Source organism: Podarcis gaigeae (genome assembly GCF_964106915.1).
Source record: "Podarcis gaigeae genome assembly, chromosome: 5".
NCBI classification, from domain to species: Eukaryota; Metazoa; Chordata; class Lepidosauria; order Squamata; family Lacertidae; genus Podarcis; species Podarcis gaigeae.
The window spans coordinates 80,780,427-80,807,414 of NC_139681.1; the positions used below are offsets into that span (position 1 = coordinate 80,780,427).

General features: G+C 40.7%; 2 protein-coding genes across 8 annotated transcripts in view; both read left to right on the forward strand.

The window, feature by feature from the left end:
• Nucleotides 1-807: 807 nt before the first annotated feature.
• MLF1 (myeloid leukemia factor 1) lies at nt 808-22,313 on the forward strand. Of its 6 annotated transcripts, XM_083739900.1 has the most exons (10): nt 874-1,051; nt 5,988-6,141; nt 10,365-10,406; nt 10,529-10,573; nt 11,598-11,642; nt 16,856-16,942; nt 17,328-17,456; nt 18,796-18,955; nt 19,178-19,310; nt 19,946-22,313. In XM_083739900.1, the coding sequence occupies exons 1-10, from the start codon at nt 1,005-1,007 to the stop codon at nt 20,058-20,060; spliced, it is 957 nt and encodes a 318-aa protein (XP_083596026.1). In that variant the 5' UTR covers nt 874-1,004; the 3' UTR covers nt 20,061-22,313. The 6 variants fall into 6 exon arrangements, with proteins under 6 accessions (XP_083596031.1, XP_083596026.1, XP_083596028.1 ...); XM_083739902.1 differs by lacking the exon at nt 10,529-10,573; XM_083739901.1 differs by lacking the exon at nt 10,365-10,406.
• Nucleotides 22,314-25,102: 2,789 nt separating this feature from the next.
• Nucleotides 25,103-26,988, forward strand: part of GFM1 (G elongation factor mitochondrial 1) — a 38,312-nt gene continuing 36,426 nt past the window's right edge. The window contains exon 1 of one of the 2 annotated variants that reach the window (XM_083739454.1): nt 25,103-25,239. In XM_083739454.1, coding sequence (XP_083595580.1) covers nt 25,192-25,239 — 48 coding nt within the window. In that variant the 5' untranslated portion in view covers nt 25,103-25,191. The remainder of the gene's footprint in view (nt 25,240-26,988) is intronic. The other variant, XR_014564340.1, reaches the window with a different exon arrangement.

Here is a 26,988-nt window from a genome sequence, read left to right on the forward strand (position 1 = left end):
TCGTGAAGCTGAGCCTCCAATACTTTGGCCACCTCAGGAGAAGAGAAGACTCCCTGGAAAAGACCCTGATGTTGGGAAAGATGGAGGGCACAAGGAGAAGGGGACGACAGAGGACAAGATGGTTGGACAGTGTTCTTGAAGCTACCAGCATGAGTTTGACCAAACTGCGGGAAGCAGTGGAAGACAGGAGTGCCTGGCGTGCTCTGGTCCATGGGGTCACGAAGAGTCGGACACGACTAAACGACAACAATCCATGATGCAGCTGCATTTGGAATGGTGCAGGGTGTTAATAAAACAATTTATTCTGATAATGCTGTATACAGATTTGGTTGCCGCCTCTCAAAAATGATAACAGAGTTGGAAAATGCATCAAAGCAGCATGCAATTTAAATTACATATTAATAAAACAACTCAGATATATTATCCTGCTTTTAAAAACTGCTGCTGGTTTCTCTCGTTTGCAAGATGTGTATGCTTTTTATGTATTCGTTGTTATATCAGACTCCTGATTAAATTTTATTTAAAAAGCAAAAAACCCTCTCAAGGATGGATAAAAAGGAAGGAAGGAAGGAAGGAGGGAAGGAGGGGTGGCCAGCCTTCATTGGCACTCGGCGCTGCCTCCTTGGCACCGCGATACCCATATGAAGAGTAGCTTCTCCCCGGAAGCCGGAACTTTGGGGCGGCGGCGGCGGAACAGCGAACTGAAGACCACATAAGGCAGCCGGGCCCCAGCTGGGAGGCCCCGCCTCGGAGCCCGTTGCCATGGCAGCATTCCTGCCCTATTGTCGCCCGCCGCCATGTTGGATGCTCGCCAGGGCCAATGGGAAAGAAAAGCGCAGGGTTCCGATGGGGGCGTGGCGAAGGGAAAGGGGCGTGGCGGCCGAGCGGGCGGTTCGCCTCCTTAGAGCCCGTCGTCAGGGGCGGCCCGCGAGCGGCGGCAACACCTCGAGCGGGACGCGGCGGGCTGAAGGAGAAGCGCGAGAGGCGCCTCACGAGCCGGAGCCATGTTCGGGGGTTGGTCCAGAATCTTCGAGGAGGATCCTTTCTTCCGGTGAGGGGGGTCGGCCTGGGTTATGAGGGGGGGCTGCGTGTGGGGGAGGGGGCTCCGTTCCTCACGGCGTCGCCCTGAGGGAGGCAGTGAAGGCGGCGTTGGCGTTTCCCCCATTTGCCCCATAGACATTCCCTCTGGAATGCGCATCTCTCCGTTGCCTTTTCCTCTTCTTGTCACACCCCCGCCGACCGTTTTCTGACGTTCCTTCTCTCCAGACGTGTCAAAAAGAGAGCGGAGCCTGACGGTGTGGGGGGGGGGCTCAAAAACAACAATAGTTCACTCCCCCCTCCTTTTAAGGTCGCTGAATTCTCTTTTACTATTCTCCCCACCCCCCCAACCTTGCTTATTCACTTCAGCAGAATTTGCCTCTCCGCCCCCGTTGCGAAGATGCAATAAAAAAAGTTGCATTTTCATGTCCTCGCTGGATCTGGGTGCAGGCCCTTAAGCATAGCTGTCAACTTTTCCCTTTTTTAAAGGGAAATTCCTTTATTCCGAATAGGATTCCTCGCAAGGAATGGGAAACGTTGACAGCTATGCTCTTTAAGTTAGCTGAACTTGCACCCGTTGAAATCGAAGCGATAAAAACTGCGTTGTGGCCTCGTTGATTTCCTTGGGGACCCTAAGCTCGACTAAGTGAAGTTTGGATCCGGTCCAGACTAGTCCCTCTGCTCCCACGGAACTGTGTTATGCCTGCTTGAGGCGTGCAATGGAAAAAGAGGGCTGTAGCTTTCACTACAATAAAGCTGTTGGTCCCCCCTTTTTGGTGTGTGTCTGAAGCCTTCCCAGAGTTCTGGAACTGAGCCACTGGCCTCCTCAAGAAAAGAGTGTTCTTTTGGTGCCTTGCTAAGATTTGGTGTGAGCAATGCTGTTCTCAGGACCTGGAAGTAAAAAGGGTTCAGTCCCATGTTTCCAAGGTGCTGAAAATGGCACCTATATAAACAACCCTATTTTCTCTTGCTCCCAAGAAGTTTTTAAGTTTCATGCTGATATGCTGAAAGGGATGCCTTTCTAAAGCCTTTTTAAAATGCTGTGTGTTTTTTATTTTTATTTTTCAGGTAACAAGTGGTTGTTGTTTCTGTGTTTACTTTCAGAATCCTAGCATCTTTTAATGTGTTCCCTTTATCATTGTTACTTCTGCAGTATAAAAAACAAGTGGTCTCCAGTAGCATGAAATAGCATGAAAGTGCACAGCAGGAAAAACACAATTAAATACATTTTTAGAGAGCAGTTAATGACCCTTTCGCAACTCAGTTTTTTTATGTTGAGTGAGTACTGAAAATTAGAAGGCATAAAACTTACTTATTTTTTATTTAATTTTTTTAATTGAGTTGTACATAACATATTACAATTTAAACATATCGTTTGCCTTCACTTTTAGGATTCTCAGAATCCCTAGACTTCCCACCGCCCTTCTCTGGTTTTCAATGTCAATCCCTTTTTCTTTCAGTTTATCCATATTTTAACTAATTTGTTAACAACAGTATTACCTTTTTTCATTGTGTTTTGTACATTACAAGTATTACTCTAATCCTGCCAAAGTTTTTAGTTGTTTACAATGTTCTCTTAAATAAATTCTATATTTTTCCCATTCTTTGTTAAGACTTCTTCTCATCCCAGTCTCTGATTCTCCTGGTCAATTTTGCCATTTCGGCATAGTCCATCATCTTCATTAGCCATTTTCTTTGGTTGGAACTTTATCTTCTTTCCATCTCTGGGCCAGTAATATTCTTGCTGCTGTTGTCGCATTCATAAATAGTCTTTTCTGCTCTTTCGGAATCTCTGTACCTAAAATGCCTAACAAAAAGGCCTCTGTTTTTCCCACTAATGTTATTTTAAACATTTTCTTCAATTTGTGGGAAATGATATATAACGTATTTCATTTTGTTCTGTCACAATAGAACATGGGGTGGGGGGAGAGAAAAGGATTTATGTTCTTTTAAATAGCTTAAAATACTACTTTTCTCCTGCTGTAATCTAGGCCAAATGCACCTGGGAATCATTCTTCTTGTTCATATAAATTTTATATATGTCAGGCATTGTATCTGGTTAATCCTAAACACACTTACTAGGAATAAAACCCATTGATCACAGTGGGACTTACTTCTGAGTAAACACTGCATAGTCATACTTTAATTCTGCAATCCTATGTAGGCTTACCTGGAAATAAGGCTGAGTAGATGGGTATTATTAAAAAAAAGGCTGTGATCCTCTGTATATTTAATTGAACTCTATGTGGCTTACACTCAACATGTATGGGATCTGAAGTTCTGCAACTTTCCTTCAATTACCGTATTTTTTGCTCTATAAGACTCACTTTTTCCCTCCTAAAAAGTAAGGGGAAATGTGTGTGCGTCTTATGGAGCGAATGCAGGCTGCGCAGCTATCCCAGAAGCCAGAACAGCAAGAGGGATTGCTGCTTTCACTGTGCAGCGATCCCTCTTGCTGTTCTGGCTTCTGAGATTCAGAATATTTTCTTTCTTGTTTTCCTCCTCCAAAAACTAGGTGCGTCTTGTGGTCTGGTGCGTCTTATAGAGCGAAAAATACGGTACATGTTTGTAAGCAACCCTAAATAACTTCAGCATTTGACATGGTCGGGGAGGACCTATGTAGCAAGCTTGTGGTTGACCTTTTAACTTTTATGGCCTGGTTAAACCCGGAATGTGTTTAAAACCCAATTCTGATACAGTATTAGCTTTTGCATGATCAGACAGAAGTTATATAACTCAGTGGGCCATCTTCATGCCTAGGTCCATACTTAAAAGTTGTAATCTGTCTTGATTATATAGCTCAGTTTAAGCTGGATTCAGGAGGCCTAATGCTTTCTAAACACTGTATGTGCAGGTGTTTTGGTTTTGGGAACTCCCTTAGCTAGTACACACCCAATCCTGTCTCTGGTGTATCCCCTTAAGCTAAAATTGTACAAGGTCACACATCCTTTGAAATCTGAATGGAACTTGTGGATGATTTTACATAGTGTCAGCAACTTTTTAGATTGCTCTTTTAAAGTCCTTGACAAGGTTCTCAGCTTTTATGTCAGCTCTGCAGCCAACTCCTAATGTATTGAAATCCAGTGGCACTGATCCAAAGGCTTGCATGCTCCGGCAGGTTCTTTCCTTTGCACTCAGTCCTCCCTCTTATTAACCACAATCTTGTCCTTTTAGTCTTCATGTAGAAGTCTAAATGTATCTTGCTGCTGTTTAGGAAGAAATAGATGGGAGGTGCAAAACAAGCAAAAGTATTGGCCTGTGGATACTCTACTTCTAGAAGGTCCACAGTAGTGTTGCTGGATTGGGACCAAAGGGTTCATTACTGACTCTGAGCCTCAAATTAATCCTGCACCTAGTTTCTTTTACTAGTCATCTAATTTCCTTTGCAATTTAGCAGAAATTAAGTTTGAAAAGTGCATAGCAAACACCCACTAAAGCGTTTTGGGAATAGTCTCTACAGGATGTTTGTTTTGGTTTCTTTATTGTCTGCCTACTCTTTTGCATTTGGAGTGACATGAGGGAGTACCTGTTAATAGAACCCATGCTATGTAATGTGGGAAGCAATAGAACCATGGATGGATGCTGAGACCAGCAAAGCACAAAGTCCTATATAGAAACTGTCAACATGTAATGGTAGTCTGATAAAAAGAATCCTATCAGTATAGGGAAAGGAAGTGTGAACTACGAAGCTCCTAGTTCAAATCTCACAATTTTATGAACTCTTTCCCAAAATTCAGGGCTTCCAACTATTACAAAATAAAACAATTACAAAATGTGAATGTGTATGTGTGTACACCCACACACCTTGTAGGTACTGTGCAGTTCTGTTATTTTAGTAGCCATAATTGCTGACCATTGTCTTGTTTGGAAGCTGTTCAGAGTCTAATCCAAATTGTAATAGCAAGTGCTATTCTAGACATTGCAGACTAGATCATCATGCAAGTGGATAGGGCTACTTCACATTGGAATTAATTTCTAAAACTGTGTACTAATATGAAAGCTTCCTCAGCCTCACAAGGAGAGATCTTGATCTGGCAAGCTAGAAATACTGTCTAGGATAAAATTGGTTTTATAAATGTCTCCCTGACCAAGCAGCTGTTCCAGGGAAGCTCTAGTTGATCTCAGTCAAAATGTTTTCTGGTCCTGCCAAGTTTTTTCCTGAATAGCGCAGACAGGTGCAGAAACAGTTTCCCTCCTGCAAAAGACAATCCTGTGCATTTAGTTAGCCAAGAAGTTCTCTGTATTATCTCACTCTTGATATTACAGTCATCTGCTGTGGCTGGTTTCTTGTACTGAACCATCTGTTCTAATAAAGCATTTCTGTTAAAAAAATAAATAATTTATGCAGACTAAGCTCTTTTCAAGGGATAAGAATCTACAGGACAACAGTCACAGCAGACTGGCTGCTGTTTCCATGTTGAAATGATGCATATTCAGGTGCCAAGGACAGAACAATTATATACACTATCTCAGTCATTTCTAAACTGCATGCCAGAATACACCAGTGTCCGTTGGAAGAACTACTTGCATGCTCAAAGAAATGGTTTAGACTCCTATAAAGCTCTAAAAGCCTTTCAATTGGCTTCCTTTAAGAATAATAAATTTTGCTGTGAGTCTGTATTAGGAGTGATAATATTGAATGAACCCATTCTACCTGTTACAAAATTATCTGACCTTAGAGGATGTCATGTTGCCACTCTGTATGAGTCACTATTTCGAGTATGCCACTTCCTAATATTCTTTGTGTAACAGCGAAATGTGTATTGATTTTAATTTAAGACAGCAGAATGCTGTGGCTGTCCTAAGTAGGGTAAACACTGCACTCTCTCCATCAAGATAGCAGTTTTACACCTTGGAATTTTGTCTGTTTTTTCTAAATGCATGGCTATATATGAGCTGTTTCTCTCTCTCTCTCTCTCTCTCCCCCCCCCCCTTAATATTATCTTTAGGGATCCATTTGCCGCACACAATGATCATATGCGTCGTTTCTTTTCTGAACCTTTTGGACGAGATCCATTTCTCTCAATTAAAGATGGCGGGGAAGGAGCTCTACATCAAAGAGGACGTCCTGATTCTCAGGTTGCTTTGAGAGACAATCACAAGGTATGTCATTTTATAGTCTTGCAGGTTACCTGCAATCAGTGACAAAGTATGGTGGATCTCAGCTTGCTTCCCCACTCCCCCCAGCTGATGTTTTGGTACTTGGGCCAGTCAGTTTACTCTTGGTGCATCTCTCATGTAAATTAGAGATAATGTTTAACTCTCTTTGTAAATAACCACCAAAAACTAGAATATTAACTCATGGAGCAAATAAATTAAACAAGGTTTAATGTGTTGAAACTTGCATTCTAACTGATCCCGTCTCCTGTAGAAAGATGTATTAGTTGGCACATTGATCCTTAAGTTTATTTGATTATGCAAACCTGTAACAGTACTATAACATCATGCATAGTGACGTGATAGTATATTCCATCCAAGGCTGCAATCCTAATGGTGAACCCCATTGAATTCAAAAGGACATAACTTCTGAACGGACATGGTTAGGGTTGCAGTCTTGCTGGCATTGCAAGTCTTGGCATCAGCTGATAAAGAACTTAAATAAATTGACAGGAAACTTAATAGACATAGCAACTTCAAATATGTAACTGTAATACGTTTTGCTTTACTTATATATTCACTATTGTACAAGGTATCCACTTATGTAATGATAAAGTAATATTTCTGCTTCAAAAAAATGTGATGGTTACATTTTTATTTTGGTTCCTGGGGTTTGGAAGACTGTATTTATTTAGGTGTGTTGACTTTTACAATATCTTCTGTTGGCTACTTAGTGTCAAAACTAAGCCTGTGGAATTTGCATTCATGGGTAACATAACCACAGGGGGTGTGGAATTGTGCCAAGATCAGTAAACTATACAGTGGGAACTGATGCTTTAATACGTAAAGCTAGCAGCAGCAGAAACTGTCACCTGCGGGGTAGCCACCGGATTGTGTGCTTCTAGTTTAGAAGCATTTCTATTTGTAACGTAACAGTTGGGTTTGCTTCAGATTCAGTTCTGCTTTTGTGAGCAGCATCAGACTTTTCAGCAAACGTTTAAACATTTAATCAGATATGCAAAGATGCACTTGGGCTTCTCCATCTTTTGTTGCAATTGCAAGCCTGGGAACTTACATTTAGTTGAATGTTTCCCCGAACTCTGATAATGGCTCTTGCTTGTCTCCAGGAAGATACAGGGGTGTGTGGGAATGCATGCATAAACTAGTGTATTGTACAGAAGTAAAAAAAAATGACATTAGCTGCTGTACTGACTGTTATGTGACCCTCAAAAGGTTGCCCAGAATGGAATGTGGCCCTTGAGCTGAAAGAGGTTCCCCACCCCTGCCTTGAATTACAGGCTTATATCTACAATTCAGAAAAGAATACATAGTTAACTAATCATTTGTCTTTTAAAAAGACCAGACAGAGCAATGCAAACACCCCCATTAAAGCCCTCACATTTTATTTGCTATTACAGATTCCAAGCACTCTTGCTCTGAGTGCCTGTCATACATATTGCACATCTAAGAGTACGTTAGAACTTGGGGAGCTACCTTAAACCATTTTACAACTCTACACTGGACAGTAGAAATCTTTTTGGCTGTGGAGATTCATATCTTACACGGATCAGAAATCGGGGAGTTATTCTGACCTGGTTGAACAGAAAAGTGCCCAGAATATGTTCCTTATAAACATACTTGGTATCTGTTAGTATGCCAATTCAATTCACCTATCATCATGTTAGTTGACAGCCGCTGAAACAGTGTCAACATACAACACTCTCGGTTGCACATGGTAGCTTATTTTAAAGTTCAATGACTCTATGTATCTGAACACTGTATATTGTATGTGACTTATTATGGTCTAAAAAACCCCCAAACTTTGTAAGAATGCTATTTAGGATTATAATGTGTGTTGGGGGACCCTAATAAGCCCTTCAAGCATAAGCATACAAAGGGGCTGCAGTTTATAACCAGAGTGCAATGCTTTTTTAGGAGTTGAAAACAATCCTAGGTCTCAATATATCCAGTTACAGAAGGATACACCAAAGCAGTGAGAGTTTGACTGGGGGATAAAATTACCCAGCTGGAGGGGCTTTGCATTTAGGAAGTAAGGCTGCTGTGCTGATGACTGTCTCTGCACCTGGTCATATTATTAGTTCTTGGATTTACACAGATTGTGTGTTATTGCATTCATTTTACAAGGACATAATGTGTAGAAACCTGGAAATAATCAAGTTCTCTAAGAGTAATGTTTAAACTGATTCTCCCTCTGAAATCATGTGAGCTTATGTTACTTCCACGTATTGCTTTTGTCTGTTATTTAGCATTATTATTTCCTTTCCTTTCTCCTAATAAAATCAGGCCCATTTAACACAAATCAACCCACGTCTTTTGCAGCCGTCAGTAGTCTAATTGGGATTGGTCATACATAATGTTAAAAATATTCCTTCGTTAAGAGATTAATCTTAACACCAATTCGAGCAACCTTCACTATTCCAGCTGCTGCTAAAAAGCTTCTAGTCCGTATTTGTGGAAGGCCAAACAATACACACTAAGACTGCAACTTATGTGGGGGTTACATTCTGGGGATTGCACCTAAAGCCAAAACTGCATATAGTCAAAATACATGAGGTGCAATGGTGGGTGGGAGTGCCAAAGTCCCCCCCCACCCAAATGCCTGTTCCCTTTCTGCTTCCCTTTTATTTTTTTATTATTATTTTTTTGGCGAAGCACATAAAGCTGAATGCACACAAATTGAATGTGCATAGGCTTACTTACTTTTTACTATATTGCAAAAACAGGCTGCTGTGGCAGCATCACTTACCAGAATAAATACTCCTTTTTGGTTGAGTGCTGGGAAGATTTTCCAGGTGTGTGTCTGAATTCCTCCTGCCCTCCAAAATAAAGTTAAGTTACTATTGTCTGACTCTGGGGAAACAAAGGAGTAGAGATTACATGAGGATAGAAATAAATGAGTTTTAGGAATGAAGGAGATAGAGATGGTAGGTTATAGATAGGCAGAGTTGGTTTTGCATGTCCATGAGCCTTTGCGTTGTAAAACATAGTGTTAAATGAATAAGTACAAAATGACTATTGTAGTAAAATACATTTTGATGTGATAGCTTGATGTAAGTATACCTTTCATGCATGCTTTGGGGAATTCAGATTTATATCCAGACTCTCCAATCATTTTTTCATGCAGAGATATTCAAGACCAGTTGGCTGAATTCTCATATTAGATGGTGTTTATAGCATCATCTATTTATATGTGTGTACTAGCATATAATTTCTTCACTGTGGATTTATAAGTCAGACCATTCTGTATATGGTGATAGATTTACTCAGAACTTCTTTGCAATGACCTTTGAAACTGCTGACATGGGAGAGATGATTTGGTTTAACGCCAGGGTTCTATGAATATTTTAGAGAATATGTATGTATTTCATTGCTAACTCTACATTAATCTCTTGCTTTTACATAAAATGAATGCTTGTAGCAGAGTAGCTGCATCACTTATTTTAATTTTTGTGACCTGCAGTTTATTCTAGCTCTTTGAAATTTAGTTACCAAAATTTATCTGTTGAGTAGGAACAGATTTGTTGGTTTTAATCAACTTCTCTCCATCTGAACTGGCTAATCGTGACTGCAAATAAATAGAACTGAATATCTGGAAAAGCAGAAAAACTGTAAAGTACTGTACAGAACTTAAAGGTACATGGCAATACTTTGGTACACAAAAGCACATGTATTCAAACTCAGGCACTTTCAATTTAAACATAGTTTATAGTATCTCAGGGACCACATTAGATGTGACAGAAGCAGCCATTTTCTTCACATTTCCCTGGTCATGTACAAAGCAGGGATGGGGGGCATCTAATTGTAGCATCAAAAGGGATGCATAGGGGTGAGAGGAATGGACTAACTCTGCTTCCCTTGTCTTACTTGTCTGTAGCTTGTTGCCCGTGGCACTGTTCACTCAGCCTAGTTCACTTCAGATAATGGATCCAGGTTGTTATGGGAGGAGTTTGGATAATGGATCATAACAAGATTATGTGGTGGAGGGTTTGTCTCTTATCCCTCCAGTAGTAAAAATTAAACCCATCCTCTGCTTACATGTAAACAGTATGGCTGCCACCGTCACATCTATTTTGGTCCTTCATTGTTTTGGTTATGCTGTGCCTTATTTAAATTTGAGCTAGGGAGTTTTAAGTTTCCCCACCCCCTATTAATTTGAACCATCTGACACACCGTGCAGCAATTCACATAAGGTGATATTTTTCTTTCAGACGAGCTGTTCCCTTATGCCTTTTGGCAGTTTTGGTGGCATGGTTAGTATACTAAATGCTAAACTCTGTCTTCTGGTGATCTGGGCATGCCTTCCTTCTGTATTTTAATCTTTAAACCATGTTACTAATATACAGATTTATGTGAACTGATGCTTCTTTTTCAGGCAGCGAGTTTTCCGCTTATGCCTTTTGGCAGTTTTGGTGGCATGGTCAGTATACTAAAATACAGATCTCTAATGCTTGGTGATATAAGCATGTTGTTGTCCTAAGGGCCCATCCAGAATAGTATTCACTTTAGTTTTTGCTCCTCTGTTCCAGAAGAAACCGTAAAATACTTCTGCATTTGTAAAAAATATAGTATGTTAAAAATAAATGTATATGGATTAAATTACCATAATAATTTCATTTAAATACATTTGTATTTGACAAATATGTATGGAATTAGTGTTTTTCTTTCCATTCTTTATTTTCTTTTTGTTGTATTTTTTATGCACCTTTAGTTTCCTTTTTTGTCTTTTTCACTTTATTTTGTTTAATTGAAATGTTTTCAATAAAATATAAATAATTAAAAAATACATCTCCTGCATACAAGTTTCCTCTTCCACGCTGTTGGAAGTGTAGGTTCAGGTTTTTTAAAAGTTGTTGTGTGAACAATGCTGAATTTGCACGATTCCATTTGTACTGGTCTGCTCCCCAAATTGTCCCAAATTGTCTCAAATGGGCCAGTGGTAATAAGACAGGTTAATGAAGTAGCTGAGCTCTGAGATTATGACATAACTAAGTTAGTTTATAGCATATTAAATCTGCAGCTGGAAATTTATGAAATTCCTAGGTGATCAGTTACAATGCTGAAATTTAACAGTTTAAAAACTCAAGTGTTGGGGTGACAAAAGTTCCAGTAAAAAAGGAGACAAGGCAGGATGATGGTACAAGACATTTGCCTGCACCAATATCACATACAGCCTCTTCAGTAAGGTGAAAATATCACTCAAAATTTAGAAGGTAAACTAAGTGGCAAAAAGTGTGAGCTGTGCCACTTATGCAAATAGCAGCAGATGATTTCATGAAAAACCACAATCTGAATGTACCCTGCATGCTTTCATTCTTTAGACCAGACTTTGCCATGCTGATGGGAGTTGTAGTCTCCCATCAAGAGGTTGCTAGGTTGGCGAAGGCTGCTTTAGACAGTAGCACTAATGCAGTAATTTATGTGAGCTGGTATTTCTCTTTCAGGCAATGAGTTCCCCCCTTATGCCTTTTGGCTGTTTTGGTGGCATGGTTAGTATACTAAACAAACACGAGTTTCTAATTTTTTGCTGATGTTGGGCATGTCTGTCTGGTTCTGTTTCTGCCCCCTCCCACAATGCAGTAAGCTTTGTGAAATGCATTTTAGAATCCTCCCCCATTTGTGAACTGTTAAACTTCCTGTGTGGACTGAAATTATGCTAATATGCAAGACCATCTCTCTTTTTTGCATGCATGAAATAAATTGCCACAAGGGTAAAAACACACAAGATTTCCATAAAGTCTCTGAACTGTTTTTGTTACAATGAATTGGAGTACAGTAGTGGTGTTTGCATTGAGAGAGGTCTAGAATGTTATTTATTGGACTCATGCTATTTCCTTTTAATATGCATAGAATAGTGCACGTTCCAAAAAGTTACGTTACTAGAGAATAGCACTATATCAAGCAAGTGGCTGGCTCAGCTTTGGGTCTACTATGCTAATGACATGGGCTTCTCTCCTTTGACCTTGAATAACATTTCTGTGAAATGTGGTCGATACCCAGAAACTTCTTTAAGGACTCTTTTTCCACCTTTGGGTTTCCTCCAAGACCTTTTTCAAATGAATGTTGAAAAGTAGTACTTCTACTTTAGAGGCACCACATTTTCCCAGCATTCAAGTTGGAAAAACTTGTTTGTTTGTTTACTGATTTCTTCTTTTGCTCAAAGTACGTCTTGCCCTTCATCCTTATGGCATGTCCACTGCTGTTGCTATGGAGTGTGATAATGTCTGTGATACCGTTACTCAAGGCAGGGAACCTTTGTCCCTCCGTATGTTGTTGGACTAAACCTCCATCATCACTGACCACTGGTCATGCTCTCTGGAACTGATGAGAATTGTCCAACAACATCTAGAATGTTGCCTACCCCTACCTTTAGCGATGAGCGAGATTCTCCGCATCCGTGTGCCTTGCGCTGCTCTGTGGTATTTAGCCTGCTATTTTGCAGGCTTATTCCAGCATAGGAGCACTCACATAGCTTTTAAAGAAGCAGTGAACATCTACCATCCACCCCCCATCCTTGTAACATTGTCCTGGCAGTTGGCAAACAGTTGTTTTTTTAAAATGTTAATTATTTTAATGGTCTGGTCCCCTCTTCAGTGTTAAAATACAGATTTGAACTCATTGGGTTCTCTGCTTGCAAGAAGATTAATTGTAGAATGGATATCTCACAATGCCTTTTACTTGAAGCTAGGGAGACAGTCTAGCTAAATGTGGTTGGGATAGGCTTTGAAGTTTGGTTGTCTTCACAAGCTTATCTAACAACTTTGACTCTTAATTGTTGGCATTCTGTTGCTGACTTCTTGCTGAGCTTGAAAAATTGCTTCCTTTTCTTTCTATGCTTGGCCTAGGACTATTATAATTTTGAAGCTAATAATTTTTTAAAAATTGATTGTATTCCACATATACATAAATCAAAATGCACAAACTTAAACGGAAAAAAGAAAATATAGAAGCTTATGTAGAGGGAGCAAAAAAGAAGAAGAATAAAAGCAGAAAGGAAGAAAGAAGTAAGAGATACAAATATATACCTTTCATAATAATTTTCTTATCCCTCCACATTATGTTTTGCATCCGAGTGTATTCCACAGGGTTGTGGATTCACTGGTCATGGAATGCAGGGAGCATTGCGCTTATAAGAAAAACAACTTCTGTATTTTTTGGTCTACATAATTCCAGGAGACAGTTTATAAATGTATGGGTACCATTGTCTGTTTAAGTTTAAATAATCAGAGATGCTTTAATGAAGCTTCCAGAAATTATGGCTTGGAAGTTAATACCACAGCTTCTTGTTTTCTCTGGAAGGTATACCATTTACTGTTTTTGAGGTTCAATTTCCCTGGCCATTTCTTTATTTGCTTCACTTTCTTTCTGCTTCCCTGGCCCTTTTCTCAAAAATTACAGATATGTTTGCAGCCTAGCATAGACTATACCAAGCAAATATAAGATGTGCACAGTTCTGCCCAGAATTTGGGTTTAATTGCCAATGAATGTGAAGCTTTTTGGCACACAGTGTTTTGCCAATTAACACTGCAGGTTCTTTAAAAGATCTTTTGTAGTCGGTCTATGAAGAAAAATATATTTTTATTTGAACAGAATAGGAAAACCTCATCAAACAGCAACAACAAAAAAACCCCTCAAATAGTAAACCTTCTTACAACGAGAAATAACCCCAAAGGAACAGTTCCAAAGAAACAATTCTCCCCCCTCCACCAGATCCAACTGTGGGAAGCCTCAGCAGTGTTTGGTCCCTCTTCCTCCTCAACCACTTTGCCCTGCACTATTTGTACCTGCCTCAACCAGGTGGGGCTGGATGTCTCCACAGCCGTCACCTGTGCATATAAGGGCTCCTAATCTGGGCAATCAAGCCCCAACTGGCCACTCTCAAGGGCAGGAGTGCTCCTGCAAGGACTCACAGGAATGGTTAGCTGCGTAAAGCCAAACCTACACCTCGCTTTTTCTCCTGCATTTTCCACTACATAAAGTCACCATTATATATTACATTAATCCTCTCAGTGAGCCCAGTTTACTTCCTATAAAGGCTTTTGCATGCTTCTGCTAATGTTTCATGTGTCTTGTGCTAGTAATCCATCGGCTGGAATGCATGTGACAAATGGTATCTGTGTAAACGGAAGCCTTGGTAACTGAGAAGTCATAACAGACACTGGAGCCAAGTCAACAGTCTTTCATATAAGCCTACTTGTTGTGCACTCTCAACAGACCATATTCTCCTTTGCAGCAAGTGAAATTTTATTCCTAAATTACATATAATAAATCATAGACTGGAATCTGAGTCATAGATTCTTTCATCAACTCATAAATTCCTGATCTAAGCCTAGCCAATTCAAATAGTCCATACAAAAGAGTGCAGCTTTTTTAGCATTTAATGATAAAAAAATAATTAATTTTTGTTCCCTTTACCCCAGTGAATAACTACATAATGTTACTGTATAAAAGAGGGGAAAAAAGAAAAAAGGCAGTAACAAGGTGTTGCCTTTTAATACCTTGCAACATTCTCAAATTCACTTGTGGAGGGCTTTCATTTTTTGAGTTGGCTTTTTTTCCAGCATTACTTTAGTTACCTTTGTGATAGTTACTTCAGGCAGTTACTGTGCAGTAGGATTTCAGAAATTTACAATGGCTGGGAAATCTATCCTAAAAATTCTTACATGAAATCAGTCCATCCTTTGACCAAGTTCATTTGAGGTTAATGAGAAAAGCCTTTCTGATCCCTCTAGAGAACTGTATTTCAAAAAGCCTCTCACACTTTCCTCTCTAGTAGACTGAGGGCCAGACTAGAGGTGACATGGGATCTGCCATGGTTTTGGTTTTGCTAATTAGAAACCCCACAGGGCTGCTTTGGAAATTGGGGAAGTGTCGCTTTGGAAGAAGGTGCCTAAGCCTTTCTAACTAATGCCTTTTCTGCACTCTGAATTACTCCCTCCTTCCCAGCTGCTATTAGATCTGCAGAGGGGAAAAGACAGATACACATCAAATCAAAATGCTTAGTTTAAAAAGCATCATGTGCTCACCACCTCACATACATGGAATCTTTGTTGTTGTACCTTGTACTCGTACTTTTTACTCTGGTACTCTTGCTTGCTTTTAATGTTCGCTTGTGTTTTTTTTTAATGGGGATTATTAAAGGTGGTCTCTTCCCTTCTTCTGGTGTGCCCTTCAAAGAAGTAAAAATTTATTTGTGTATATATATATATATATATATATATATATATATATATATATATTTGCTTTCGTAGATTTTCACGGGTACAGGAATGCAGGTTTTGGTGTCCTCGGGTGTCTTCCCGTGTAAAAGTTGGGGTGTCTAGGCGACGTTTCGACGAGGTCTCACTCGTCATCTTCAGGCTGGTGCTTTCGGCTTCTTGTTACTGGAACAGAGCGGGATCTCAATGTTTGAGTTCCTATAAATACTGTAGAGGGGGTGTGGTGTCTAGCCTCCAATGTTCTGGGCAGAGAGGAAGTTCCCAGGCTAGTGTGCCTTTTCTTCTTTTGTTCCTTAATTACTTGAGAGATACCTTGAGTGATTTCTTGAGTGATATCCTGAGTACCACTTAGGTGGGTCATTAGGTGTGGATTAGTTGCTAAAGTCTTTGTGTCTTGACCTCTTGAACTTTGTGAAGAGTTTTCCTGAGAAGATGGCTGTATTGCACTTAGTTGTGCTTTGGCTTGGCTTCGTGTATAGGGGCGAGCTGTGGTTTTGTGGCTTGTGTCAGCCAGATCTGTGTAGGGATTGCAGGGGGGTGCAGCATCCGGAGGTGCCACCATGGATTGGCTACTGGATGGTGTCAGTAATTCATCTGTGGAGAGGGTCTGGGTTTAACACGGAACATCACCACAAGAGAATAATCATGGAAGCCATCGAGATAGAGAAACACCCTCACAACATGAACAAGCGTGACGACACATCCCGCTTGCCAGACATCTGGAAATTAGCCCTCCCCACAAAAACTGACACCAGATCCAGAGGCACACAGAACGCCAACACCAATCAACCACACCAGACCCAAACCCAGACCCTCTCCACAGATGAATTACTGACACCATCCAGTAGCCAATCCATGGTGGCACCTCCGGATGCTGCACCCCCCTGCAATCCCTACACAGATCTGGCTGACACAAGCCACAAAACCACAGCTCGCCCCTATACACGAAGCCAAGCCAAAGCACAACTAAGTGCAATACAGCCATCTTCTCAGGAAAACTCTTCACAAAGTTCAAGAGGTCAAGACACAAAGACTTTAGCAACTAATCCACACCTAATGACCCACCTAAGTGGTACTCAGGATATCACTCAAGAAATCACTCAAGGTATCTCTCAAGTAATTAAGGAACAAAAGAAGAAAAGGCACACTAGCCTGGGAACTTCCTCTCTGCCCAGAACATTGGAGGCTAGACACCACACCCCCTCTACAGTATTTATAGGAACTCAAACATTGAGATCCCGCTCTGTTCCAGTAACAAGAAGCCGAAAGCACCAGCCTGAAGATGACGAGTGAGACCTCGTCGAAACGTCGCCTAGACACCCCAACTTTTACACGGGAAGACACCCGAGGACACCAAAACCTGCATATATATATATATATATATATATACACACACACACACACACACACACACACACAGTGTCAAGGACCTCATGGTGAATGTATGTTTCTCTCTAATTATCTTTTCAATTCTCTTCTGGCAGAACATGGATTTCAGGGATCATTTCTCTGCAATGGACAGAATGATGTCAAACATGAGAAACAGTATGATGGAATTGCACAGAAACTTTGTAAGTTTGTATTTTCCTTAATGTTTAAACTAAAAACTACACAAGCGTTCTTCATTAAATTCATATGGTGTCCTGGAGTGTATTTTTACATGCTTCAGGTGCCCAAGCAAGCGACTGCTTACAAATCTGCTGTTATGTACAATAAGTGTGGTTCTAAATTCTGTTCTCCAAGTGAATGGCTTCACTGCTTAGTCATTCTGAACACTTGGCAGGCTTAGGACAGCCATTATGGCATTTTGAAGACTAGAGAGAGTTGCAGTCCCATAAGATTTTCTCCTTTCCTAATCTAAATGGAACAATGTACAACATTAAATCTAGGCTTCTGCTATGGACTCCTGTCTTGGTGTTTACGCTGTTCGTAATCATTTATTATGTTTAACCTCAGGATAAAATGGCACTTGATCCAAATGCTCACTCATTCAGTTCTTCCTCAGTGATGACTTATTCCAAGAAGGGTGATGAACCTCCAAAGGTTTTCCAGGCTTCAGCTCAGACACGTGTGGCTCCAGGAGGGGTAAGTTAGTCCCTTGGGGTTTGGGGGTTCCCCGTTGAGCTGAATCAATGGACTTTGAATGAAGGATGGGGCAGTAATAATGTAGAGGGAGCATAAGCTTTGTAAATCTTCATATTCATAACAAATTGTAATTTTACCATTTTAAACCCCATTTACAACCCTGGTTTGCAGAGCAAGTGCAAACCCTATTTAGATGTGGTTTGCTGGAAGTAGACAACTAAGTGGTGGGCACAAGTGAGTTTGTAAGCATAGAGTTCATCCCATAGTGCCAAACCATGGGTTTGTGTTGTGTAACTTGGCCTACTGCTTCTTATGGCATTTATCAGTGAGATTAGTTGAAGAGGAACATTGAAGAAGCTAAGCAACAATACACATGAATATATCCTACAATGCTGCAAATAACTGGCAGTGGCATAAAATAGTTGTCATCTGTTCAGACCAAGTACTTGACTTTTAAATGCTTATATAATGCTTAAGATGCCCTTTCATTGGCTTCCTCACAGCTGTTACATCTAATTTTGTTAAGAAATTTGAATTTGAATTTGAACCCTGAAGTCAGGTTCATGAATGATTATATATAAGCAGAAGGCTGTTGAAAATAACTTATAGCAGATCACTTCAGAGCTCTAGCCAGCACTTGGTTATCAAAAAGCTTCTAATAATATACCTATGAGCATGCCGATAAGCAGAAGCCAAGATTGTCAAGTTGGTTAGCATGACATACTAATAGTTGGTGTCCCTTTCATGTAGCAAATACCAACACACACTTATCTCTGTAGCCGAAACGTCCATTCACAGGCTATATTTAGATTAGGCTCTGGTGGTTTTTGAAACCATTCTAACAGAGAATAATATCAAGACCTTGAGATGGTAGGAATAGATCCCAGCTCCTTTTTTGTGTGGATCACAGACATGCATGTTGTGGCCATAGTTCAACAAATAATAGTGAATGCAAGTAATAGTGAATTAAGTACACAACTGGGTATTTGCCTTCTCCGCCCTCTTTTTGCTGCATCAGTTCTTGCTGCTGAAGAAACAAGCTGTTTTTTAAATGGAACAGCCGCTTATCTCTTCAAAGTGGCAACTGCCGCAGTACAAATGAAGGTAAATCTCCAACTGTGTTTGGTTCTATATTGTGTTCAGATGTTAGCATTTGTTGTGTGTTTGACATGCCTTTTCCTTTTCACTTCACTCCCTGTTTACAGCAGAGACAAGATATGTGCATACACTGTGTTCATAATCTTGCACAGTTTGCTTGAAAAGGGAAATCCAAAATACTAATTGAAAATATTGTTTCTCAGTGGTGACTTTTTAATTTTGTGTGTGTTTGTGTGTACAGATTAAAGAAACCAGAAAAGCACTTAAAGATTCTGAAAGTGGGCTTGAAAAAATGTCTATTGGTCATCACATTCAAGATCGTGCTCATGTTGTTCAGAAGGCCAAGAACAACAAAACTGGTGATGAGGAACTGAATCAAGAATTTGTTAATTTAGATGAAGGTAAGAAACCTTGTGGCTTACATGGGTTGTTGTTTGTAGTAACACAGTTCTGCCAATGTTTTACAGAGGTGCACATACATATACATAAAATTCAGTATGGATGTTTTCTCTCCACTGCACCCCCTATTCGTGTTTTGCATTGGGATATAGTACTTTCAAACATTTCCTTCACTGGTTGCATCAAGTAAGGATGCTCACTTTAAAATTTCATTTGTTGCACAGATGAAGCTCATGCATTTGATGAACAATGGCAGAAGGAGATTCTGAAGTACAAACCCTCTGGAATAAGAAATGGTATAGATGCACCAAGACATAGAAACAGCCATCACATAAGCAAGGAAGATGCAGTAAGAAGGTAGAAATCATTGTTGTCTTGCTGCTCTGCTTTCCCAGTTTTCTGTAAGAAAAAAGAACGTCAGAATGCTCTCACTGAAGTAGATGTCTACTGTGCTTTGACAGTTTTGTGCAATTACATTTGTTGACTGCTGTTGACAAGTGTTGTGATGCACCACCCATGCAAGCACACTTGAGTTGCGGCTGGATTGCAGGTGTGGGAGACCCAGTCTTGATCCTGAACTTTCCAGTTTCAGTTTGACACCTTCATGAGAAGGGCCTTCTGAAAAAAGACCCTGTGGAAGAAACAAGGGATTGCCTTAATGGTCCCGCATGGATTAAAATGAATGTAAATTGAGCTGGGGGGGGGGGGGAAGGCTGTGTCGTATCCCTCTCCCGTTAGGAAAGTCTCTGCATTTACCTATGGGTGTATATTGATTTAAGCAGTAGTCTTGTAATTCTTTAAATGAAATGAAAGAGGGGAGGGAGAGTTTGAACCCAGGTTTCACCTTCTAATTTTGTGAGGAAACTGATAATAATACAGTATAGCTTTTGCGGTTGCTTGGTTGTTATCTGGCTATGAGAGTTCACTGCCCTTATTTTTCCTAACCTGCTTCCCAAACATCAAGTATTCCATCTTTCTAAATACTATTTCAGAGAGAAGACCCCCCGCCCAAGGGTATCCATTGAGGGACCCAGGAAGCCTAAACCTTCTGTGGAGAAGCTCAATATCAAGGGATCACATGTTCCGCTCAAAACCAGCAAAAAATAAATTGCTGTGTCGCTTTTCATGTCATCAGGCTATTTCTTCAGAGGACGCAATAATTCTGGATCAACGACTTAAGACCAAGCTCTCTGTTTCTAGCAGTAGTGAATTTTGCTCTCTTGACTATTGAATGTTTGTGATAGCTCCAGCTCCTTGGTAACATTTGGCTTTGAGAGTAGTTAAGGAAAACACTGATGCTGGAAAGCACTTTATGGAGGGGTTTTTTTTTTTTTTTTAGTATGAGGCAGAATGTCAAAGCAAATAGTTTGCATTAACAGTGCTCCAGCAAGTGTAGAGCCGAAAAAACAAAAACAAAACATGTATCATTGCAGCTACATGTACAGGTATTCAAGGAAGTACAGTTAATAAACTGCAGTTTTTAACTCAAGAAATACGGGTGTAGTTTTGGTGAAGATCCAATCTGTCAATGTCTAAAGCATTGTAAAGAAGTATCTAGATCTATTAAGCAATACTTTACGAAATAGCATGTATACTACACTTCTAGTCAATACTGATGAGTAACAGTCAATATTGATGAGCCTTGCAAAAAAAGTTAGATAAGCTGCATAAATAAAATTGAATTTTATCACAATTTTTCTGTTTTGCATATCTCTTTACACAACAACCATTTCCTAAATTGTTGGCTGTTCTGCTTCCTTGAAAGATAATCCTCTATTTCAGCTCTACCATGCTCTTTTCTAAGATTAAAATGCATGTTACTAGCCTCTTCCCTATAGCGAGCCAGTTTCTGTCCTACATATTAAAACGAGCTCTAACCTTTTGGGCACATTGAAGTTAGGAGTCATACTTGAGCTAGAGAACAACCTAGAGTATAATTGGTTGACATTCTTGTGAAGGAAAAACGGTTTCTGGATTTAATTATTAGATGCAATGGGCTTTTAAATGAATTGTGAATGGAAAAACCATGAACTAACTTGATCCAGTTTCCATGTTGCATCTGACTGCTGTTCAGATGTTATCAATATAGGTTGCCTAAATAGACCCCATAAGACTTTCTGGGGGCAAAGAACAGGAAGAATCTGAATTGCTGCACTTAAGTCATTGGGACATTACATAAGCTCCACAAATGGGTTCTAAATTTCTCAACATGACTCACTTGGATCTCTATGTATCGGATTGTACTGGTTTGTTTCCCCTGTGGTTGAATAAAGTAGGTTTTCTTTCACTATCTAATTATTACAGTTCCTTATATTATAATGCTAATAATTCCCTTTAAGATATATAAATTGTGGCCACTTGATGCTGGTAGTGCATGTAGGAATTCAAGGAAAGTGACCACTGAAGCCCTTTTCATCTTCAGCCTTCAAAATGGGAGCAAAAATATAACAATCACTAATGGTGATTGAGGGCTCTATCTAGTATTACACATAACAATTTAATGCTCTGCATCTTCTTTTCATTTGTGACCATACTTCACCCCCTTGGCTTGTTCATTATTATTTGGTTCTTCTATTGGTTGGTTTCTTCTCTTTTTCTCTTGTAAGTTGTTGTAGTTGATGAAAAAAATGGAAGATGGGGGTATTCTGATATTTGTGGGGGGTTTTCCTTCAAAACAAAATGAAAATTTGTAGAGAAAAAATTATAATAAGACATACTTGCTTTCTTAGGCTTAAACCCAACACTGAGTTAGGCATATTTTAAATCCATTGTTAGATTCAGAGACCAGTGAAGAAGCTGATTTGCTAGATGTGTCTTCACTGTAAAATATACAGGAGGCTCCCATTCGTTTTAGAGATCAGACTTCATAAAGCATTTTTCCAAGTATGGTCATATTCAGCCAGTTAGCTGTAAATTAAGTGAAGTAATGAGTTACTCTACAAGTTTGGTTAAGGCTTGCCAGTTCAAATATTGCTCTTGTATAGTTTCTTGAACTTTCAACACTTGAATTGTTTTGTGTTAGGTAATTAACAGAAGGTACAACATATACAAAAAGGAAAGTTCAAATTAATTATATTTCAGCATGTTATTGTAGAAGATAATCAGCTTACTCATACTGTGAGTAGATCCTTTGATTTCGATAGGTCTACTCTCAGTATGATTACCACTGACTATCACCCAATTACTCAACCCTTTAAAGTTGCACATGACATTTATATGTATATATGTTCTTCATGTTGAATAAACAATAGGCTAATACTCATTATTTGAGCTGCTAGTATTGCATCAAAATTTATGAATCTAATGGAGAGTTCATGAATAACACTTGCCACTTTATTAATAAAGGTCTATTCAACATAATGCTATGCTTGTCATCTACTTGTGAGAGTTACATCTTCTGCTAAGAAATAGGCATTTCATATAGTGGATATCTGAGAAACAGCATGATTGTATTTTAAGAAAAGTGAGTATTAGCATCACATTTCCCAAGCTTGTAATTTACCCATGCTGTTGTAAACACCCTTATATTCCCCAGACGTTTTTTCTTTTTTTTTCTGGGCAGGAGGGGTAGGAGAGATGTTGTTATAATGCAACTCTCTGTTTGCTGAAATTGTAGTCCATAAAGCACTAGCTCCCTAAAATAGGAGCCTAGCTCTCTAAAACTAGTGAAGATGGTTCACAGAATCTAGTAGATGCTGCCAGGAAACATGATTCTGCCCTGGGATGTGGAAATAAATCCCTTGATTTATTAACCTACGATTTAAGATTATGGCTGGCATGTAATCAAGTTAAGAAGTGCAATAAACAAAGATTTTGAAATTGCCACCTGTTCAGTTTGCTTCCCTGCTCTTAATGTAGGGAACTCCAACATGGATTAAACCACATTTATAGGACAGCAGGTATTCTACATAATGCCACTTTTCCTGGCCAGGTTACCTGGATTTTTGAGTGAAATCTATAGTAACTCCCTTACCTCTGTTTCTATTAAAACAATGGTGCAAAGTTAACATTCAGTTCAGCAAGCTCATTGGGCTATGACCATAAGAATAAAGGAAATTTTTGAGGTTGTTGAGTCAAGTTTTCAGAAGCAGTTGCATAACAGATGCCAGAAGTGCTGTGACTGAGTGAACTCCTCCAGTTCAAATTTTGCCTCACCCCTCTAGTTCTCCCAGTTGGCAATGATAAACGCCTAAGTTCCATGTGTCTGTGGTTCCTGGCCTTTCAAAAGGTTAGGTTAGTTACCTAGTGGATCAGTTAGTTTATATTTGCCAGTTCATACATAAAGGACAGTTTTATGTTACCAGTACTAGTAATGCCAAGTTTATATGTAATTGCAAAGTTTTAAAAACACATTTCCTGACTCAGGATGAACATATCTTTTTACAGCAATCTTTAAAGCTCGGAAAGCTAACTTTTGGCTGGGATCAAAAGCTTTAGTTTGAAAAGGTTCTCTTCACTGTCCCCCATGAAAGATCCTCCAAAATTCTAGCCGTGCTGCATGTGCTTGTGGCATTCCACATTCTGTACAGCCTTTTAATTCTCAATTTAGAAGTGCCAAACATAGAGTAGTGAAGCTTGATGAGTCTCTGGCTAGATGCATTATTTGGCTCACGGCCTGAGTTGCTTAGTTACGCTGACCTCCCAAATATTCAAGAATCTTAAACTTGAAAAAAACAACTAAAGCAGGGGTTGGCAAAGTTTTTGTGGCTTGGGCTGGTTCACGGTCCCGCAGACGCCACAGTGGGCCGGAGTGTGCGTGCGTGCGCAAACGCTATTTCCAACGCTCCTTCCAGCGCGGAGGTGTGCGCAGCTTCCCATTGGCTGCAGGAGCTTCCTGCAGCCAATGGGAAACCGGCCAGCATCGCGGAAGGCGGTCCCCACTCTGCTCTGTGCCGGTTTAGCGTGGCACATGGGAGCCGACTGAGCAGGCGGTGGGAGTCCATGGGCCGGCTAAACGACCCCCATGGACTGCTTGTAGTCCATGGGCCTTAGGTTGCCGACCCCTGAACTAAAGTATATCAGTTCCTTCTCAAAGAACTGTGTATAAAAACATTTTCAACTTGGAGATAACTCATCAGTAACAATAAAAAGATAAAGGACCCCTGACAGTTAAGTTCAGTCACAGACGACACTGGGGTTGCAGCCCTCATCTCGCTTGACAGGCCGAGGGAGCCGGCGTTTGTCTGCAGACAGTTTTTCCGGGTCATGAGGCCAGCATGACTAAACCACTTCTGCGCAACACCGAAACCAGAGCAGTGCACAGAAACGCCGTTTACCTTTCCGCCGGAGCGGTACCTATTTATCTACTTGCACTGGCAGGCTTTCGAACTGCTAGGTTGGCAAGAGCTGGGACCGAGCAACGGGAGCTCACTCCGTCGCAGGGATTCGAACTGTCAACCTTCCAATCGGCAAGCCCAAGAGGCTCAGTGGTTTAGACCACAGCGCCACCTGTGTCCCAACAGTAACAATACACAAATACAAATACACAACACCGCTGTAATCATACTATTTCACACCACCGGGCTTTTAGAGCTGTGTGTGCACTTAGAATCGGGATTTCTATAGAATTATCATCACTCGGGATGAAATTGAGATTCAGTTCTCAGCTTTGTTGTGTGCCCACTGGGGTAAAGTTTACTTTTGAAAATACCTGCATCAACACTTGCAGGTTTTTTTTTTTTATTTATGACCTGTGCTTCATTGTAAGTTCCCACCAATTTTAAAACCACAATACTAACTGTTTAAAACAAATACAGCGTGGCTCCTAAGAACATATAACTCAAATGTCAGCAGCTTCACGTTGGAATTCCTTTGCTTTGAGCACAGCTACCTTAAGGCCCTGATCCACTTCCCTTCAGAGGCAATGGATCTGGGAGGAAGAACAGCCCTCTAACCCACAACAGTAACTTCACACCCTCCAGGAGAGACCCATGAATGCAAACGAATTGAAGCTTAAAGCAGCAAATAATCCATTTGCGGGGCGGTTAGGGAGAGGACATTACAGTACATGCAAACAAGTCAAGAAAAAGCAAGGTTGCTTCTTTTCTTCCAAAGCAGATTCCCCTTCGGAGCAGTTCCTCCCTCCTCCCTAAAGGGGGCGCTGCAGCGGAGTGTCCCGCTGGGCAACTCTATGGCCCTACCCCGGAAGCGCAAGCCGGCTAAGGCAGGAAGTGGGGCTGGGAGCCGTGGACGGCGTGACATTCAGCGGCGGGGACTGGAAGCCTGTGCGCTGCGCGTCATGTTACGGTGCCGGAGGATCGTGGGCTCCGCGTTGCCTCGGCGACAGGTACTGAGGGCGGCGAAGGGGGCTGAGCAACCCCATGCAGGGTTTCGGTGGGATAGGAAAACGAGAAGTCACGTTGCCTGGGCAGGATCCCCAATGCCCTGCTGGGGACGGTACTCGAAATTTTAAAAAATAGAGTTGAATGGCAGACAGAAAACCTGCAGGTGAAGTTTCTGGAGGGCGGATCCTCACCGTACATTTAAAAACACGTGGCTTCATTTTTGGCAACTGCATTTACACACATCCTTAGCAAACCGAGGATTCTCGAGGGTGCGACCCACGCACATTTAATGTATGGTGTCCCTGCAGCATTAGGGGAAATCCTCCTTGGTATTCCGCCTGCCTGTTTGTTCGTTCCTTACATTTATATTGGCCACCCACCAGTAAAGATTCCTTGGGGTAACTTGCAATAAAGTTGCATTTGGAAGATAACATCGGTACAGTGGTACCTCGGGTTACATACGCTTCAAGTTACAGACGCTTCAGGTTACAGACTCCGCTAACCCAGAAATAGTACCTCGGCTTAAGAACAGAATGAGAACAGAAATAAATTGTGTTCCTGCGGTGCGGTGGCAGCGGGAGGCCCCATTAGCTAAAGTGGTCTTCAGGTTAAGAATGGACCTCCGGAACGAATTAAGTTCTTAACCTGAGGTACCACTGTATTAGAATCGACAGTAAACTATAAAAGATGGGGCGGGGGGGGGGTACCAACCGCTTCTTTACAGCAGAGGAAACTGCTGCTGAGATAATGCAACCCAGGATAGACAAATGAAAGTCGTTCTTCACACAGCAGATAGTTAAATTATGGAGTTTGTTCCCACAGGATGTGGTGATGGCTATCAGCCTGGAAGGCTTTCAAAGAGGATTAGACAACTTCATGGAGGATAAGGCTAGCCATGGCTACTAGTTACGGTGGCTGTGCTCTGCCTTCACCATGTTCTACCTTCACTGCCAGAGGCTGTATGCCTCTGGATACCAGGTGCTGGGAGTCACGACTGAAGAGAGCGCTGCTGCACTCCGGGTTCTGCTTGTGGATTTCCCATAGGCATCTCATTGGCCGCTGTAAGAACAGGGTGTTGGATTAGATGGGCCTTTGGCTTTTCTTGCATTCTTAATATAGGGCTTACAGGAGTAAGTCCTGTTGAATTTAATGTTTGATTTGACCTTAGATTTTGAATTTGATGGGGCTTCCTCCCAGCCCAGGTAAGTGGTTTTAGGATTGCAGCCTTATTAAACTTCCTCAACCCATATTGTACACTTCTTTCAGTGCCGGATTTACATATAAGCTAAGCAAGCTATAGCTTAGGGCCCCACTCTCTTGGGGGCCCCTAAAAATTTAAAGGAAAAAAAAACTGGATGTACATTTCCAAAATATAAGATAAAAAAAAATAAAACCTACATACAGAAACAGTGCCAAATGGCTTTAGATACCTATTAGGTCCATAAATTACTATCTAGCATATATTCAACACAAAAAAACAGCGGCAATTTGTTGTTGACAAAGGACAGCTGGACATATAAAGGGCCCCGTTACCTTCAGTAGCTTAGGGCCTCATCAAAGCTAAATCCGGCCCTGACTTCTTTACATTAAACTACAGTAAATTATTGCATCTTGTATGGGTGAAGGATGTCAGCTACTTGCATAGCACTCTGTTAATGAATCTTGGAAGTCTTGACTTCAGAAAACTCTAAGCCCAGTTCTTGTGGAAAATAAACATTTTGTTTTAGTTATCATAAATCTTGGGAGTATCA